The sequence below is a fragment of the Glycine soja genome, chromosome 6 (genome assembly GCF_004193775.1).
Source record: "Glycine soja cultivar W05 chromosome 6, ASM419377v2, whole genome shotgun sequence".
NCBI lineage: Eukaryota > Viridiplantae > Streptophyta > Magnoliopsida > Fabales > Fabaceae > Glycine > Glycine soja.
In genome coordinates this window covers 2872841-2891814 of record NC_041007.1, presented here as the reverse complement: position 1 = coordinate 2891814, position 18974 = coordinate 2872841, and the positions used below count along the sequence as shown (strand labels likewise).

General features: G+C 28.4%; 2 protein-coding genes and 1 pseudogene across 3 annotated transcripts; all 3 read left to right on the top strand.

Moving 5' to 3' along the window:
* On the top strand, positions 1 to 3376 carry LOC114414115 (annotated as a pseudogene).
* A 2908-nt stretch (positions 3377 to 6284) lies between these two features.
* Positions 6285 to 7179, top strand: LOC114414703. Its single transcript, XM_028379069.1, has one exon. The coding sequence runs from the start codon at positions 6390 to 6392 to the stop codon at positions 6717 to 6719; it is 330 nt and encodes a 109-aa protein (XP_028234870.1). The 5' UTR covers positions 6285 to 6389; the 3' UTR covers positions 6720 to 7179.
* A 3663-nt stretch (positions 7180 to 10842) lies between these two features.
* On the top strand, positions 10843 to 17971 carry LOC114414702 (polyadenylate-binding protein RBP47C'-like). Of its 2 annotated transcripts, none has more exons than XM_028379068.1 (6): positions 10843 to 11520; positions 12499 to 12964; positions 13511 to 13566; positions 13669 to 13799; positions 13890 to 13986; positions 17415 to 17971. In XM_028379068.1, the coding sequence occupies exons 1-6, from the start codon at positions 11212 to 11214 to the stop codon at positions 17574 to 17576; spliced, it is 1221 nt and encodes a 406-aa protein (XP_028234869.1). In that variant the 5' UTR covers positions 10843 to 11211; the 3' UTR covers positions 17577 to 17971. The 2 variants fall into 2 exon arrangements, with proteins under 2 accessions (XP_028234869.1, XP_028234868.1); XM_028379067.1 differs by having other exon boundaries at positions 17412 to 17971.
* Positions 17972 to 18974: the final 1003 nt, after the last annotated feature.

The following is an 18974-nucleotide window of genomic DNA, read 5'->3' as shown; positions in this document are numbered from 1 at the left end:
ATGGTAGTGGTGGAAGCAACAACAATAGAGTGTGATGGTTGCAATGGAATGATCACAGTGAAGACAATAATAGCAAGTGGAGACTGTGATGATGGTAAGAGGATGATGGTTGTGGTAGAATGATGATGGTTAGAATGTGTTTTTTGAAACTAAAAATCAAATTCATAAAATATTTTTTCTTGATTTTGATAATAAATATAAAAATATTTTGAAATTAAGTTAAAAATAATTCATTTCTATTTTTGTCAAACATATTTTGTTTTAAAAATTACATTTAAAAATCAAAAACCAAAAACTTATAATCACCGAAACGGAACCTAATTTTGTGATATTTTTGCAAACTTACTTTAATCCAAAATGCACTTCCTTATTGCAAGTAATAATTTCAAAATTAAATTCGCAAATTCGTAATTAATATCGTCACCGCAATTCTTATATGAACTACACGTAAACGCAATTCTAATACGAACCACAAAGGACAATTTGGATTTGATTTAATTAATGGGAAAAAACAAGATGTTTTTAGGAGAGAAGATCTGGTATTTTATTCCATAGATGAAAACCATACCTGCAAAAGATAACCACAACACATTTTCATGCCACATTATTTTTAATATCATTTTTTCGATTTTTTTTTTACAGAAAAAACGGATGTGATTTTTTAACCAAAATAATGTATATCCAAACATGCTGGCATAAATTTCGTACATCCTAATCACGTTTGTGAAAATGAAAAGGTTTAAATTTATTTTTTATTTCTATATTTTTATGATTGTGCAAGTGTTGTCCTCGAAAATATTGTTACATATTTGATTTATCGTGTGTTTAAAATTTAACAATTTAAATCCATGGTTAGTCTGTCATTAACTTTTTAATAAAAATTATTAATATGACATATTTGTAAAGACGTGACACTCAAATAGAGTTGATAATCCAACACATATAGTCTTGATACCACAGCATACACTAATAGTATAGTATGTTGCCGTTAGTATGTGCATGCAACTACGTGTCATCACCATGTATTCATTTTTATAAATAATATTCTGCTAAAAAAAATGCTAAAATATTCTGGCTTAACTCACATCATGTTGAGGAATAAATATTATTTCTTCAATAATCCAAAAACGTGTGCATTTTATTTACCGTGTATATTTTTCTTACCCTTACGTTACTTTCATTTTTTACTAACTTCACAAATACATTAGATGCGCAGTTGCTTGCTTAGGAGGCTAATCTGATTTTTTCAATCGAAATTAGCCAGCTAAACCCTCTGACCCCTTCTCTCGCCATGCATCTCTCAAGCATTCAAACAAAATTTATGAAACCAAATGCCGTTCAATATCCTCTTCTTTGCTTTGGTTCTTTTCTATTTTCTTTACGGAGATCTTAGATGGAAACCAAAGTAATTTCTGGTTATCTCTTTTAGGCATTGTTTCTGTCAAAGTTACCCGTACGTGCATGGTTTACATTACACCCTCGTAACTACTTAATTTTTCCTTGGAGAATGACATCCGGTAACTTTTCTCTTTACAGGACTCTCCGGATATAAAATCTTTCAAGAAATTCCCATTAACATTGAGGTTGGTGATTTTAGTCGTGGTCGTGCTTTGTGGAATATACATTTGCACAATTATTTTAGAGCAAAAAGGTGTACACACAAGTGCCAAGTTGTTAGGCATCACTGTCTTCAAGCAGCCATGTTATAATCATTCTGGTGTGGAAGAATGGGAACTGCCTTACTTGCATTATCCAGAACCCAAAATCTATAGTAGGTAACATATACGTATATGCTGAGGAGAATCAATCTGTGTCCAATTATTCAATTAATACTAAAATCAACGAATTGGTAAATTTAGTGACAGAAAATTGTTTTTTCATTAGTAATTCTGGGGTTACTATACTTTAATGTCAATTTTTTTTATAAAAAAATTATATATAGATTGTTGATTGTTCGGTCTTTAATTTTAATTTTTCTAGTTACGGGTTGGTTTGATTATGTACATAGAGTGATTGACGAATCTACATTGTGCAGAGAAGAGTGTGCTTGCAATCCTGTTCTGTTTTTCTGCATTGTGTCAATGCAAAGATCTGGGAGCGGTTGGTTTGAAACATTTTTGAACAGTCATATTAATGTAAGCTCTAAAGGAGAAATATTTTCAGTGGGCAAAAGAAGGGCTAACGTTTCTTCAATTTTGGAGACAATGGATAAAGTGTATATAATCTTGATTGGTTTTCTAGTGCTTCCAAGAATGAGTGCACTGCGGCTGTTGGCTTCAAGTTGATGCTTAATCAGGTAGACACCAATATATTAAAGAAAAAAACTTAAATGTATTTCTTTAGGTACTTTATGTTATTTTTAATCATAAATGGAATTTTATCATGGTAACCTACGTTGATCTGTAATGCAAGCATTTATTATGTAGATTATTGAAATAAAATTTCAATTCTGATTAACATCAGTATCAAAAACACTTAAAGAACTGTATTAAGTTTTGTTATAAAGTTAACCATGTACTATTAGAGCATCTCTGTTGTGTAAATTAACATGATTTTTTTCAATTTCCTAGTTTCTCATGACTTGTCTCAATACAGGGTTTGATGGAGCATCATGAGGAAATCGTAGAATACTTTGAACGAAGACGAGTTTCTGTGATATTCCTATTCAGAAGGAACTTGCTCCGTAGAATGATATCAGTGGTAGCGAATTCCTATGACAAAGATGCCAAGCCACTGAATGGAACTCACAAGTCTCACGTGCACTCTAGAGTGGAGGTCTCTCTCTACCCTTTTCTTCCTTCCTTCATATAATTTGTGTTGATTGCAAAACTGATTTAGTTATGTTTGTGCATGCAGGCTAACATTCTTGCCAAGTATAGACCACGCGGTTCAATATCACATTATTGATACCAGAGCTAAATCAAACGAAGGAGACAGCTGCAAAAGCCATTGCATACTTTAAGAACACTGGCCACATTGTTCTCTATTACGAGGATCTTGTCAACAACCGCACTTTAAGACTGGCTATTTTTTTTTTTTGTTATCACGTTATTCGTACAAAATATTTATCCGGTTTGTCATATGACTAATCTAACAGGGTGTTTGTGTATGTGTCGTTGCTGATGACTTTTTTCTATGCATATTTGAAAGTTTCAATTATCTTGCAGAAACTAAAGGATGTTCAAGAATTTCTAAGGGTGCCATACAGAGATCTGGAGAGCCGTCAAGTAAAGATACATACAGCCGCATTATCGAAGCAGATTGAAAACTGGGATGAGGTCCAGGAATCGCTCGCAGGGACGCCATACCAAAGGTTTCTCCTCAAAGACTAATCGAGTGTAGTAGTGTAGCAGATTTTGTCACAAGATTAGACCTACATTTAGTGCTCCTACAATATATATATAGCTTGTACCATATGAAAATTGTTTTGACTAGGCATAAGATTATTGCAAGCGTTTTTTGTGTCGCTTTTAGAAGAAAAGAAAACTAGCGTAATGGAACAAAATTGGGATTTCTAATTTTTTTTATCAATCTAATTAATTACCAGATAAGAATGGTTTGATTTAGTATGGTCAGATATTGAAGATCTAGCACTCGCTTTAAAATTAAAAGATAACTGTATAAATTATTTTGGTGAGGCCTACATAAAACATCAACTTGGAATATTTTTTTATGAACCACTTGGTGAACAATTTATAAATCAATGTTAGCAACGTCGGGGACATAATTAAAAGAGATAAGTGCCTTTTGCGTTGCACAGGCAACTGGGCACATATCGATATCGATATTTATTATAGAATATCATATATACAACTCAACAACTTTTAATATTTTTCTTTAAACATGGAATAAACTATATAACATGACCGAGATAAATAATGCTCTTTGCTGAGAACATATCGATCTTTTCGCTATTTAGTGGTCTCTGTCCACCAACTTCCCCAGCTTGAGGAGCCAACCCAAATTTTCAAGAACCTCTCAAAATTTTCCCTAACGCATATGCAAGTTGAGGACTAAAAATCATCAGATTCATCTGACTAAACGTTTTTAATTCTTGGGAAATTGTTTTCAACGGTGATAACAAAAAGGTTCGAGTGGATCTAAGTGGGGTTCAAATGGTTATACACCTTTCTTTTACTAGCAATTGTTTTCCAGATTTAGTGCGCAGTTTAATTTGGTCAAGATCCTCTTCACTTTTAATAACATATCAAGACATATATAAATGCCGGGGAGGGGGTGGGGATAGGGCCTGTGTCAGACTCTCGTTACAACATTTTAGTGCGGTTGGCTTTTTCTATTTTTCTCAAAAACGTCTTACTAATTAGTAGTGAAAATTAGCTAAAGTGAGTAAGTATTTTAAATTTAAGGGTGCCTTGAAGAATAAGATGCATTTCAAATTGTCTAAAAAAAACATGCATTTCAATAATTAAATTTAAATCTTGAACTTAACTTCATTAAGAATAAGGTCTGGAGTCTGGACTCATGTAACTTTGTTTATGACTTGGTTATTTTTCTTTTCTTTATCATAGTACTCTTTAAAAATAAATTATATCAAACAATCGGCAAGATGGTCAAGTTTTCCTTCAAAATTGTTTGATTAATGCAGTTGTTTTCTGATTAATTATTTTTTTAATATGTTCGCTAATCGCTAGTGTAAACTATGGGGTAAGTTTTTTGGTAGGACTCTTGTCCTAGTTTGGTCCCCCATGGATGATTTTTTATACTTCCATCGTTCTGATTTGATATATTTCAGGGGATTGCTGGTTTGGTTTGGGGTTATAAGTATCAACATAGTTGGGGATATCAAGAACCTTCATCCGCAACAATCCCTACTTTTGCCTTAAAAAAAACTATGGGGTAAGTGGAAGAAGAGAGTCTATGAGGAAGAACGTAATAAGACAAGTCCTCTAATTTTACTCATATGCCACACTATTCGAAACAATTATTGATATTAATCTTGTTAATATTTTATAAATATACAAAGTATTCAACAATTTTGTTTAGAAAAAAAAGGTTTTAAAAAATTATTAAATAATTTAAAACGATTTATACTATAAATTTTGATAAAATTTTACCTATCAAATATTTACGAAAAGTTAGATAAAAATTCATTATGAGTTTCCTGTCCTATAATAGTGGCACAGTTACTTCCATTAACTTCATGAGAGTTTGGAATCTAGCCAGGCCTAGGCCCCCCCCCAACCATGAGGAAATTAAAAGCCAGTTGGGTTTTCGAACCAGAAACGTATAATCAGGATAGGCATAGTGGGTATAGTAATACTATACTAGTGTTATTTAGGTTAAAATATAATTTGTTTTCTTATTTTTTTAAAATTTATAATTTTAGTTTTTATATTTTTTAATTGAGAAGTTTTATATTCATTTTTAAAATTTTTATAATTTTAGTTTTTTATTTTTTAATCAAGATATTTCATTTTTTACTTTTAAAAAATCAATAATTTTAATTTTTATAATCAACTTCAAACATTGACCGATAACTATTTACTTATTATGCACGTAAAAAATATTTTTTTTAAAATTATTTAATTTCTAACAAATTTAATTTATTAAAAAGTTTAAAAAAAATACATAATCAACAACTCTGGAATTGATCAAGGAAATTAAAATTTTAATTTTTTAAAAAATTAGAGACAAAATATATTAATTAAAAAATAAGAAGACTAGAATTACATATTTAAAAAAAAAAGACAAAAATTATATTTTTAACCTTTCTTTTACATTCTTTTTTTATACATAATATACTATCGATTACATGAACTATTCAATGTCATTCAAGTCAATTAAAAACTAAATCTTTAAAGATATTATTTTTCATAAGATTCCTTTTAATAATTTCTCGATTTCCCTTCGTCCCTTTTTATATAACTAGAGATATATAATCTTTTTTTATAAATGGTGTTTCTAGTGGCCTCCCCTTTTTATGTAACTTAATAATACCAAAAATATTTTTTAAAAAATACTACCAACCTCTTTATCTCAATAAATCAATCAATATTTCCCAAATGTACCAAGAAACATTCAAGAGCACGCCGAAAAAATAGTTGAATGCAACATGCAAAACACAGTATAGTAGAAAAATTCAAAGAAACACTAGACTAAAAGATACTTCCACTGTTCCACATTGGTACCCAAAAGAGAATCTTGGTGGAGCATAATCATGAACAAGTTTACATTCACCATTAATATTTCCCCACATTCTCACTATAAAATTAGATATTTGAGTTGAGCCCCCCAGTCTTCTCTCGTGGCCTATAAATACTCACCTTAACATACCACATTTCTCAAGCACCAGTATTCATAATCTCAGTTCTCCCAACCCACACATCCAAATAATTTCAGCTCAAGGCCTCTCGCACTCTCTAAACATAATGGCCAATTCGAAGCTTGGGTTCAACTTCATGGTCAGTGCTATTTTTCTTTCCTTAATGACTTTTCATGGAACCTTTTCAGTTCAGGGAAGGCCACTGAAAATGGAGATCAAGGAGCAAGTCACAACCCACGAAAACATTATCGATGAAATAGCTAAAGCGGCAGAATATACTGCCACGTGGCACCGTCACACCTTAGAATTCGAAGACACCAAGAATCCACAATATGACGGCGTTACAAACGATTTCCAACCAACGGATCCAGGGCACAGTCCCGGTGCCGGCCATTCCTCCCCACACGCCAACATAGTTTCAATTTCAAAGCCATAAACGTATATTGTTCTCATGTGTGCATAGTCAATAATTAGTAATATATATGCATTTTTTACTTAAAAAATGTTACTCATATAACTAAAATCCTAATACCTCTCTCTCTTTTAAGGGGGAAAAGAGTAGTGGGTAAAGGATCTTTGAGAATTAATTTCCAGCTGTGATAAGCGTATAATAGAAAGGTGGAATACTTAAATTTAGGTGTATATAGAATAATAAGGTTGTTAATTTATGTTCTAGTTAAGGGATTAATTGTGTGTAAACTGTAAAGCTATCGCATACATATAGAAACGTACTCATAGTTACCTTCTTAGCCTATAGCCTTAAATATGTGTATCTGTAATTGTAAAATCGTAATATAGCTAGCTGCATCTCAACACCTCCCCCCTTCTTTCAATCTTTGTTGCCGTGTAACTATATATTTTACTATAAATAACAATGATGATGGTGATTTGGTGTATGTATTAATTAATCTTATTCTTTGAATATCATTTCTTTTTGTGTGACGCACAGGACAAAAAAATATTTAAACAAAAAAAACTAGTTGCAGACATTTCCTAGGAATAAAGTATACCCGATCCGGTGCATCTTGATATTTCTAGGAATGATAGAAAATAACCTGAAACAGGAATCCCTTAAAAAATTAAAATAATGCAATGGGAACAAAAAAATAATAGGGATCAAGGTTTTTTTTTTAATAGTAAGAATTGAATATGGATTCACAACACTCATGTAAATTGCTAACTAACTCAATTGAATATGGAATTGTTTTAATTGGTATAATGTTTTGCACGTCCATTTAATGAACATCTCACCTTTTCATAACAGCTACAACCAAGACAAATTGCACTATGAGTTTTTTTCAATTTGCACCGGAACAAATGTCTACATTTATGACAAATACTATTATAAATAAAAGTTGAAGACAAATAAAAGAGTAATAATCTATGTACTTTTTTATTTATCTTATGAAGTGAACATAGATATCAGAAATTTAAAATAACTTACACACATATTATTTAATCAATTGAGTTAAATCTCCTTAATAACTTATATGTTAATAATATGAAAGATTTTTTTCATTATAAATCATAATATTTAATAAATTTGTTATTTTTTAAAATAATTATCTTAAAATTCTTACGAATGATTATTCTAACAGTACCTACAAATTAGTATCTAAATAAAAAATGTTAGAGGAGACAAATTCTAAATTGAAATACCACAAAAATAATATAAAAAAATAAATACGACTATGTTTCAAAAAGGAAAAATTACTTAAAGTGGTAATATATGGAAAGTAACTAAAATACAATACACATCAAAAGATAAACTAAACAAACTAAAAAATGTGTTAAAATTAAAAAATAAAAGTACTAATAATAATTAATATATTTAATAATATTAAAATAAAAGGTTGACATGAAAAAATGATATTCTTAAAAAAATGAACTATTCTAGCATTATAGTATTTTAAAACTATAAAAAAATATGACAACATAAATTTAAAAAAAAAGACAATATAAGTTTTAAAATTAAATAACATTATATTTTGGAATCAACTAAAATATTAGGAAAATAACACAGAAACATAATGAAATGAAAAATAAGTTTGCAATAATTATTAAAAACAAATATGTAAATTAAAAATAACAATTATTTGTTGAGACTAAAGATAATGCATCCATTAACGGTGTAAAGAAATATATTATCATTCATCAATGGTCATTTTTATTAACTTTTTTTAATAATTATTTTAAAAGTAATATCAACAAACGATGATATTTTATTAATTGACAATATAAAAAATTTACATTTACTGTACATCAAAATTAAAGTTTTATTTTTTTTGTTAGTTATTATTATGTTTAAATACGTTTTTGATTATTCTAATATACCACATTTTTTGTTTTGGTTCTCGTATTTTTTTTAAATGATCTTTATAAAATCTATTTATTTTATTTAGGTCCTCACTATTTAATTTTATTCTTTGTAATATATTTACTTTCCGTTTTAATCTCTATAATATTTCATTATGAGTTAGTCCTTTTTTTAATTAAAAATACTAGGAACAAAATAATTTTTTTTACTTATTACAACAAGGACAAAATGGAAAAAAAAATGTATATTGAGGATTATATATTTAAGTACCATTTTAAAAAGAATTTTATAAAAATAAAATTTTTAAAAAATAATATATTTCAAGAATAAAAATATATTTAATTTTTTTTATAAAAGTGAAATGAATGTGTGATAAGCCAAAGTAAAAGTATGAAATCCAGACACACGGATAGAATTTATAGACTTAGTAGTTATAACCCGTGGGATGCACGCGTATGTTGGTTTATTTTAAAATTTTGAAGTTATTATTTTAATGTATACTTGAAATAAATTTTAAAAATGTAATTGACATGAAATTTAACTTGTATTTGTAATTAGTGACTCTCTATTTTTTTTTTCAAGGAATCAATCAGTTATAAATTTTATTATTTTAAAATTTTGAAGTTATTATTTTAATGTATACTTAGAAATAAATGGAACAAATTCATAAATGTTCCTTAGAATGTTGCCACATTTGTCCTTTATTATTTTTGTAATTGATATGAAATTTAACTTGTATTTGTAATTAGTGACTTTCTATTTTTTTTCAAGGAATCAATCAGTTATAAATTTTAGAGGGTATATTTAAATAGGATTTTAAAAGATTTTTTTAAAAAAAGTATTGAAGTATTCCATAAAAAAATTTAAATGATAGAAATAAATCATGTGGTATTAAACGAAGACAGTTAGGATTTTCTAAGAAAAATAATAAAATTTGGTATTTAATTAAAATTTGTTATAACTTAAAAAAAGTCTTCTCATATTAAAAAATCTGATATTTTTTAATGCACTTTCATCAATTAAATCAATTGATATGAAGCAAATACTATATACGAACTCAAAATAATTTTTAAAATATTTTCTACTTTCAAATATTTATGAGCATGAATCAATTTATTTAATTGATGCAAGTGGAGTCAATCAAAAGTAGGTAACGAATATATAAACAAAATAAAATTATATTTGATTGTAATTTTGATTGATTTCAAATAAAAAATTACGCAATTAATTTGAGATAAAAAAGGTTAGGTATATTTTAACCAGTACATTGACACATGTACTGACATGCGTAATCAACAATATGATACAATAATAAGTTAAAATTATCAAGTTTTTTCAATCTCCTGTTGTTTATATCGAAAACTCAAATTATCAACACAGATAAAAAGATCATAAGCTTCTATTTGATAACCAAAGAAAACACATGTACTCATATGTATTAAACAAAAACTATTATTCCACAAACAAAAAGAAAAATATTAACTAAAGATGACAAACAAAGAGTCATTGTATGAATTTGAAATAAAAAGCATTGATAAAATTCAACAGTCCAATTATCTATCTTTTATTTTGCTTTAATAAGTTTTGATAGAGTGTGAATTTCGAAAAATCAAATATTAAGATGGTCCGCTATCATATATTATATCGTGATTATTATCTTATAATCACTATTTACTTTACTTGAAATTTTTATTTATTATTTGATTATTTATTATTATAGTGAAAATAAAATTTAAGATTTAATGGAAAAATTAAATAAATTTAAAAATGAAAGAATGAAATTATTAAATCTATATTTATTATTTATAATTTAATTAATTAGAATTGATTTAATTATATTTAATTTGAGAATAAGTCAGATGTTATGTGTCAACTTCTAATTATTTGATATAATATATAAATAGATATAGATATATAGATTATCTTCATAATTTTATTTATTTTAATTTCTACATAGATTAGTAGTGTTATATTTTATAATATTTTCTTAAAAAATATCTGATATTTTTTTCTAAAAAAATAGAGAATTTCCTACTACGCTTGTGGCAGAGTAACATAATATGCACACGCAGCATAGATCTGTATCATAATCTAATTCCAAGACAATCTGGCATGCAGTAAGTTTTGTCTGTCATTAACTTCCCAACAACATAACCGTAAAAATTAAGTAATGCGAGGTTAAAGTTAAACTGACAAGTGCAAGCTTATACACACGACCGAATAAACTTAAAAATAATAATAAAAGAAAGAGAAATAAATTCCAGTGAGGAAAGAGGTGGCGGCGGATCCTGGAGAGAGAGAGGGAAGCCAAGTTAGCCAAGCATACTACTACTACTACTACTACTACTAGTGTTATTAATAGATCCAACGGTTGAAATCGAATCCCACCCCTTGATCCAACGGGAGAAAAGGCAACCGCGTTCACGAAGCCAACCCAAGAATCCGTCATCCTCATCTTCTCAAAATCCAGATTCAACCCTTTTCTCTCTCACCCCTCACTAACCAACTTGCCTCGCCTCTTTCTATTTTTTATTGCTTTTTCGTATTTTCGGTATTAGAAAACAAATTAACCAGAGAGAGGCGCTTGCCGTAACGCTAATTGTGAAAGAAGATGCAACCAACATCCAACGGCTCTGATTCGCAAGCGACGGAGCAGCGGACGCCGCCGCCCCAGTGGATGCCGATGCAGTACCCGGCAGCGGCGATGGTAATGCAGCACCACATGATGCCGCCTCAACATTACGCTCCTCCGCCGCCGCAGCCCTACATGGCCTACCACCACTACCAACAACAGCTGCCGCACGCCCTGCACGCGCACCATCAGGGATCCAGTGCCGAGAACAAGACCGTTTGGGTCGGCGATTTGCATCATTGGATGGACGAAAATTATCTCCACCGCTGTTTCGCTTCCAACGGCGAGGTTCTCTCTCTTCTCACAGAACACGTTAGCGCACACTGAATATAGTACTAGTGTTTTTCTTTTTTCACTGATTACTCTCTTTAGTTGTTTTATTTTAACGTAAAAACTGTTCTGTTCGGTTACTTCATGTGTATGACATGGATTTGCGTTTCTGTGTTATAATATGATATATGAGGTTTTAGTGTTTTAAATGGTTCGTTTTGATTGTGTCAACTTCGGCAATGTAAAAAGAAAGAGATGACGTTTATTTTATTTCTTTTTCCTTTGGTAATTCTGTAATTAAAAGGTGATAACGTTAAATACACACTAACACAATGGTACAGTACAAGAAGATCAGGATTGTGTGTTCCTTAAAATTGTGTCTGAAACCTTACATAAGGATAAGGAATAAATGTTGTGTTATAAAAGAAGTATTATTGGTTACTAGTGAACAGTTTAACTAGTTTGCATGAGATTATAAACTCAGACGTGAGTGTTGCATTTAATTATAAAAAATATGTAAGAGAATTAAGTTTCATTAATTTATCTGACGTTATGCTGGAATAAAGCAAAGATAAATCCTTTTTCAGTCTTGTTTTCTGCTTCTTGCTTATTCAATTAGCTCTACTATAATTTTTATTTTCTCACATTACAAGCTATGCATCAATTTAGGTGGTGCCATTTGATTCAATTTAATTAAATTAGAATAGATTGGAACTCTCTGTGGAATTAAGTGTCCGTGTGCACAAATCTGAACTCTTTGGTATGATCAAATTTTGATTTTGTAACATTTGAAGTATGAATAGTTTAGGCTTAAGCGATGAAGGTTTTAGGTACAGTTGTTGCTGTTAGCTAGTTTTAATTAAAGAAAGGCGATTTTAGCGTTCTTCCTCTGCTAGTGTTGTTTGATGAAAAGATAATCTGATTATTCAGAGATTTGCTTGCTACAATGGAAAATGGTTCCCTGAGCTTTTCAATTATTATTGTTCAATTTTGCAGATTTCCTCAATTAAGGTTATTCGCAATAAGCAGACTGGTCTATCAGAGGGTTATGGATTTGTGGAATTCTATTCACATGGCACAGCTGAGAAAGTTTTGCAGAATTATGCTGGGATATTGATGCCTAACACAGAGCAACCTTTCCGCCTTAACTGGGCAACATTTGGCACAGGAGACAAGCGTTCAGATAATGTTCCTGATCTTTCTATTTTTGTAGGAGATTTAGCTGCTGATGTTACAGATAGCATGTTGCATGAAACATTTTCTAATAGATACCCATCTGTTAAAGCTGCAAAAGTTGTTTTTGATGCCAATACTGGCCGTTCAAAGGGTTATGGTTTCGTCAGGTTTGGAGATGATGATGAGAGGTCTCAGGCTATGACTGAAATGAATGGTGTTTACTGTTCTAGCAGGCCTATGCGTATTGGTGCTGCAACTCCTAGGAAGACATCTGGCTACCAACAAGGTACGCCAAATCACAGAACTTGCTTGCTTCTCTTATCTGAAATTATGTTCTTTAAAATGAACACAAAAAAGGGTATTATACATTCAATTCAAAAAAAATATTCCTGGAATCTCTTAATATACATGTTTTCCCTTCTCAGTTGTCATTTTTTTTCTTCTTTTATAAACTGTTTTCTAAAACAATTCTACATTACTCAACAATCAATTATTCATCCTAAGTATATTTTGTTTTAAAAGTTGTTCAAAAAAAAAACAGAAAAAAGTTGGGTAATTTTTTCTCATTCTCTACTTCTGTTTTCTTTAGTGCTGTATTCAAGTGCTGAGGAGATAAACTTTCAAAAATGCCTAAAGGAAACAAACACTTTGAAATGTATTCAGAGATAAACAAATTTCAGAAAACAGAACTCTGTTTTTGTAAACAGTAAACAAACGAAACCTATGTCTCTCAAATTTAACTTTTACATTTGTTTGTCCTGTGCTTGCTGCTGCAAAAGTCTGAAGCATCTGTACTAGTTAGGTATTGATTTTCATCTCTTTATTTGTATAGGAAGTCAGTCAAATGGCATATCCAGCCAATCTGAAGCTGATTCTACAAACACAACTGTAAGCTTTTCTGCTTTTTTTATATATTATTATTAGGTTTTTTTTTCAGCCAAAAACGAAATTGATTTGTCACTATTTTTCTGTGGATTGATTCAATTATAGATATTTGTCGGAGGACTTGACTCTAATGTTACAGCTGAAGATCTTAAGCAACCATTCTCCCAGTATGGTGAGATAGTCTCTGTTAAAATACCTGTTGGAAAAGGATGTGGTTTTGTACAATTTGCAAACAGGTAGGAGTCCTGGCCCAGTCAAATCTTTGCATATTCAGAGATAACATGGTTTTTAATTAGCAATATGTCCACTGCATCAACCTTTTTCAGAAATAATGCTGAAGAGGCATTGCAGAAGCTAAATGGGACAACGATTGGCAAACAAATGGTTCGTCTTTCATGGGGCCGCAATCCAGCAAATAAGCAGGTAATCTCTCTCTCACTTTTCAATCATGCAGAGACACACATTCTCCTTGCCATTTTATCAGGTGTATTCCCTCCTCCTTCGAATACAAGCAAAAATAAAACTAATTCATGTAAATTAAAAAAAAAAATAGTTAATAGTCATTTAATTTTACTAATATGATTTTAAAATAAGAAATACGTTTTCCCTAAATTGCTCTTCATTAAAACATTATATAAAGTATTTTGATTATTGTTTAATTAAATAGGATGAAATTAGTTATTTCCAATATTCCTTTTTAATTGTCAATTTTTTGTTTCTATTTATTTGTCATTTTTATATAACATTAATTACTGTTTTGTCTATTATATCCTTATTTTTTACTTAATTTGTAATTAATTTAGGCTCAAATATATTTTTAGTCTTTTAAGTTAGAGTCATTAAAACTCACAAAATGTTCTTTTTAGTCCTTTTTGCCCAATGTAAAATCAAACATGAAGTAAGATATTCACATTTTGTGATAATTTTTTACTATAAAAATTTGATTTTTCTATTTTCTATTTTAAAGTACACTTCTAGCCGCTAAAAAGATCACAATCAAGTTAGAAAAAATAATTGAAATTTCATTAACCTCTTTAAAAAATGTTTTTTTATTGATTTGATTCTGACAGATCCAAATTGTTAGAAAATCATATCTTAAAATATAAAATAGAAAATCAAACTGTAACATTAAAAAATGCAAAAAAAAAATTAATTTCTTATTTATTTCCTGCTTGGCTACACTTTGTAAAAGGACTAAAAAAAATATTTTACATATTTCAAAGAGTAAAATACAACTTTAAATTTAGAGGACTACAAAGAAAATGACACACATTTAAGGGATTAAAAATATATTTAAATCATTAAATTATACAATACATTTTATAATACATTTTATTGTGAAGTAGAAATGAAAAAAGAATAACATAGGAAATCTCATAACAGAAAATTTATTGCATTTAAAAATCTTAAAAAACAGATAAAAAGAAACCAATAATAATTGTTTATACTTTTTAGATCAACATACATTTTTTTTTTACTTTATTTGAGATAAAAGAGTATTAACTACATTAAACAAGTGTCATTAAATGACCCGTACCTCACTTATGTATGTTTGGCTGGGATGATGGAAATAATAAAGAAAATGAAAATAAAAAACATATATTTGAATTAAAATAGGACGTAAGTCATGTGAGTCTCATATGAAATTTATATTGTTTTTTTCTGTATTTATCTTTCCCCCTAAACCAAATAGAGTCTTAGTGTGGGACTGGATTCACTTATTTAGAGAAAGTCTTAAATATGAATATAGTCATGTAAGTTTATTTATTTTTTCAATTTTTTTCCTTCTAATTTTTTTTATTCATTTATAGTTCTTTTTTAAATTTGTGCTTTTTACTTTTGGTCATTGTAAGTTTTATATTCATTTTTAATCCTTGTAAGTTTATATTTTTTTTGCCTATGGGTCTAATTTCAGTTAGTTGATCAAGGTGTGTGAGTTATTGTAAATTTCTTAGGAATGATTAAAAAAATCTACTTTTCCAATTTTGGTCTCCTAAAATATGTATTTACATAGACTAAAAAATAAAATGTTAAAAGAACTAAAATTAAAAATATACAAACTTATAATGATTAAAACTAAATAAAGAATTTATAAGAACCAAAATTAAAAAAGTGCAAACTTACATCAACTAAAAATGTAAAAAAAGCAAAAACAAAAAAACTTCCATCAACTAAAAATGAAAAAAAAAACTTAGAGGACCAAGACTAAAAAAATTTAAGAACTTACATGGACTAAAAATAATTGTTTTTTCCTTAAGATGGCTTTAATATATATATATATATATATATAATTTAAGCTTTTACAAACACCATTTTTGTATAAAGAGAATGGTTTGCTGTTAAAATCAATAAAGCATAGTGTGCTTGATAATCACTATATATAGGGAAAGGAAAGTATATTAACAAATCCTACTCGTGTATATATATTAACTTGTTTCTTAGAAACAAAAATATTATCAAGTTATAATTGTTAAAAGGTAAAACTTAAATAAAGTTTATTGTTTTTATCAAATGATGACACATGCATTTTACTTAAAATTCCTCAATAAATAAACCAATATTAGATTCTTGTTTTTATGCTTTCTAATGTATATAAAAGGAAGAGAATATTATTTAATGTTAGAACTCTCATGTTATCGTTTGGATTGAGAACTTGATAACATTAATATTGTTATACATTGTATCCTTTATTAAATACTTTTAAGGGAATAATTCGTTGACATGTTTGTAATAAATAGATATTAGACATACACGAAAAGAAGGGTATTTGCAATAAATATTATATATTATTTGAATAAGAGTGACAATATATATAATTTTCCAATAGTGAAGCGTTATCTATATAATCTATAACTAAAATAACAAAGTGATATACCCATTTGGTTTATACAATTTTTTTTAGGACTCTTCTACTCCAACTGTAACCACTTCTCTACTGTCATAAATGTTAGTTACTTTTCTCTCAATAAATAAATAATTTTTTACATGGTTAAGAAAACAACTTAATGTATTAGAGTTGTTTTGAATACTTTATGTATATATAAACAAATGATTTAATTACTGATTTGGTCATTATAGTTTTTTTATACTTTTTAATTTAAAAGTGATTTTTTTAGTCTCTATAATCTATATTTTAATTCTCTCTTAGTCTTTGTAGTTTAAAAGTGATATTTTTAGTTTTTATAATTTTCATTTTAATTTTTTTTAGTCTCTATAATTTAAAAGTGACTTTTTTAGTCTTTATATTTTATATTTTAATTCTCTTTTTAGTCCTTACCATCAAAATATGAGTAATATTGTCAATTACAATTAATTACAAAAGTACTAACAAGTAATTCGTAACTAATTTAACGCAAGATAATTTGTAATAAAAAATAGTTGATAATTATAACTAATTTGTAACTAATTATTTTTATATATTTTTTTAATAATAATTAAAAGATAATTAAAATACAAATTATAAGGATTAAAAGAGAATTAAATATAAATTATAAGGACTAAAAAGATCATTTTTAAATTATAAGGACTAAAAGAGAATTAAAATATAAATTATAAAAATTAAAAATATCACTTTCAAAGGGGACCAGGGGACCAAGATGTACACTGAAACAAATGAATAACCTAAACAAATTAACACTTACTCAAAACATAAAAAAAAAAAAAAACGGATAGACAGACTTGAAAGTATCTTAGTTTCCACACTAGCATTGGATAAAGCTTCTGTTTTTCATTGATTGATTCCTCTCAAAAAATACAAACTTTGTAGTAACTGATAGAGCTTCGGATTTGTTTTCGTGCTGTCTGACATTGCAATTGCAATTATTCTATCCGGTTATATGTTTGGGTAGCAGTTTAGAGCAGATTTCGGCAATGCTTGGAGTGGGGCGTATTATGGAGGGCCTGTTTATGATGGTTATGGATATGCTTTGCCACCATCTCACGACCCAAGCATATATGCTGCTGCTTATGGGGCTTACCCTATTTATGGAGGACACCAACAGCAAGTAAGCTGAGTGCAGGAACAACATGGTGCTTCAACGAGCAACTTAACTTGTAACTTGCTTGGTCTGTTGAATTCTGAAGAATCCCTCCTAATTGTGGAGTGGAGTTGAATTTTGATAACCGGAGGTAGCACTGTAGGAATCCAATTAATCATTCGTTTAGACTCGTAGGAGTAATCAGGATTAAACTTGTTTGTTGAAATAATTTAACTATGCTTAAGTTTGCCCTCTTGCTTGCATTTTAATTGTTTTACTTTGGCGCTTCACATTGTAACCTTCACTTTTACGGCTTGTTTGGTTGGAGGAGCGGGAGGAGAAACAGTAGAAATGGAAATGATTAAATATGTTTTGTATGATAGAAATAGAAAGGTCGTAATTAAAAAGTTAGTGGATTTCACATGTTTTTATTTTATTTTATTTCTTACATATTTTTATCTCTCTTGTCATTTCTTCTTCATTTTTTTAATCAAACAATTTATTTTTATTTTATTTTATTTTACCTATTTCACTATTTCATGCATATTTGTCTCTTCTATGCCAAACAAAGTATTAGGGATCCTTGTCTCTTTTCATTTCTTGTGTATGACTGATACACGAGTTTGAAAGTCTTCTACTAATAATATAAAATAATTATAGATAATCATCGAATTACCCACCAGAATTTTTTATTTATTTGAATGTGTAATAGAAAAAAAAAAGGGTTCCCATAAAAAATTAGGTATTATCCTGTAACATATTTTTTTTAAATGAATAAACAAAACAAAAATAAATTCATACTAATCTCACTATTTCATCCTTTTAATTTTTTATAGTATTGATGTTGAAAAAATTATCAAATATTTTCAAAGAATAAAAATGTAGAGAGAATAATTGTAATTTGCAAAAACTTAAATATTTTCAATTTCTTTGGTTATGATATTATTTTTTTAAAGCTTATGATAATTTTTTCTTGCAAAAATATTTTAAACTATTGAGTTATTTATGTTGTGTATTTCTACTTTTTATAAATTTTAGTTGTAGTCCTTAAAAAACTTTTTGTAATATATTTGGTCTCTATAATTTTCTTCTATTAATATTTATAGTTATTGTTGTCAAGTAATAACTTTAACTAGTTACCTTATCATGTGTAATTTTTTTATTAAATTGTGTTTTCAATATCTCATATATTCATATTAGACTATTAATTGGTGATGTCAAATAAGTTTATGAGCAATTAAAAATATAATTACCAAAAAAATTACATGTGTTTGTCCCGTCAAATTTCTTTATAATGTGATAAGTTATTGGACTGACATCAATATTACTAAATAATAAAGACTAAAATCATTAACTAAGGAAAAATATAAGACCACAAATACTAAAAATAAAGGGGATTAAAAGTAAAATTTGTAAAAAGTTTAAGATAAAAAA

Bases quoted from the DNA above. Each gene is read 5' to 3' on its own strand.
- LOC114414703 (XM_028379069.1), top strand. From the start codon at position 6,390: ATGGCCAATTCGAAGCTTGGGTTCAACTTCATGGTCAGTGCTATTTTT.
- LOC114414702 (XM_028379067.1), top strand. From the start codon at position 11,212: ATGCAACCAACATCCAACGGCTCTGATTCGCAAGCGACGGAGCAGCGG. The intron at 13,800-13,889 runs GTAGGAGTCCTG...AACCTTTTTCAG, and splicing joins TTTGTACAATTTGCAAACAG to AAATAATGCTGAAGAGGCAT. The intron at 13,987-17,411 runs GTAATCTCTCTC...ATGTTTGGGTAG, and splicing joins GCAATCCAGCAAATAAGCAG to CAGTTTAGAGCAGATTTCGG.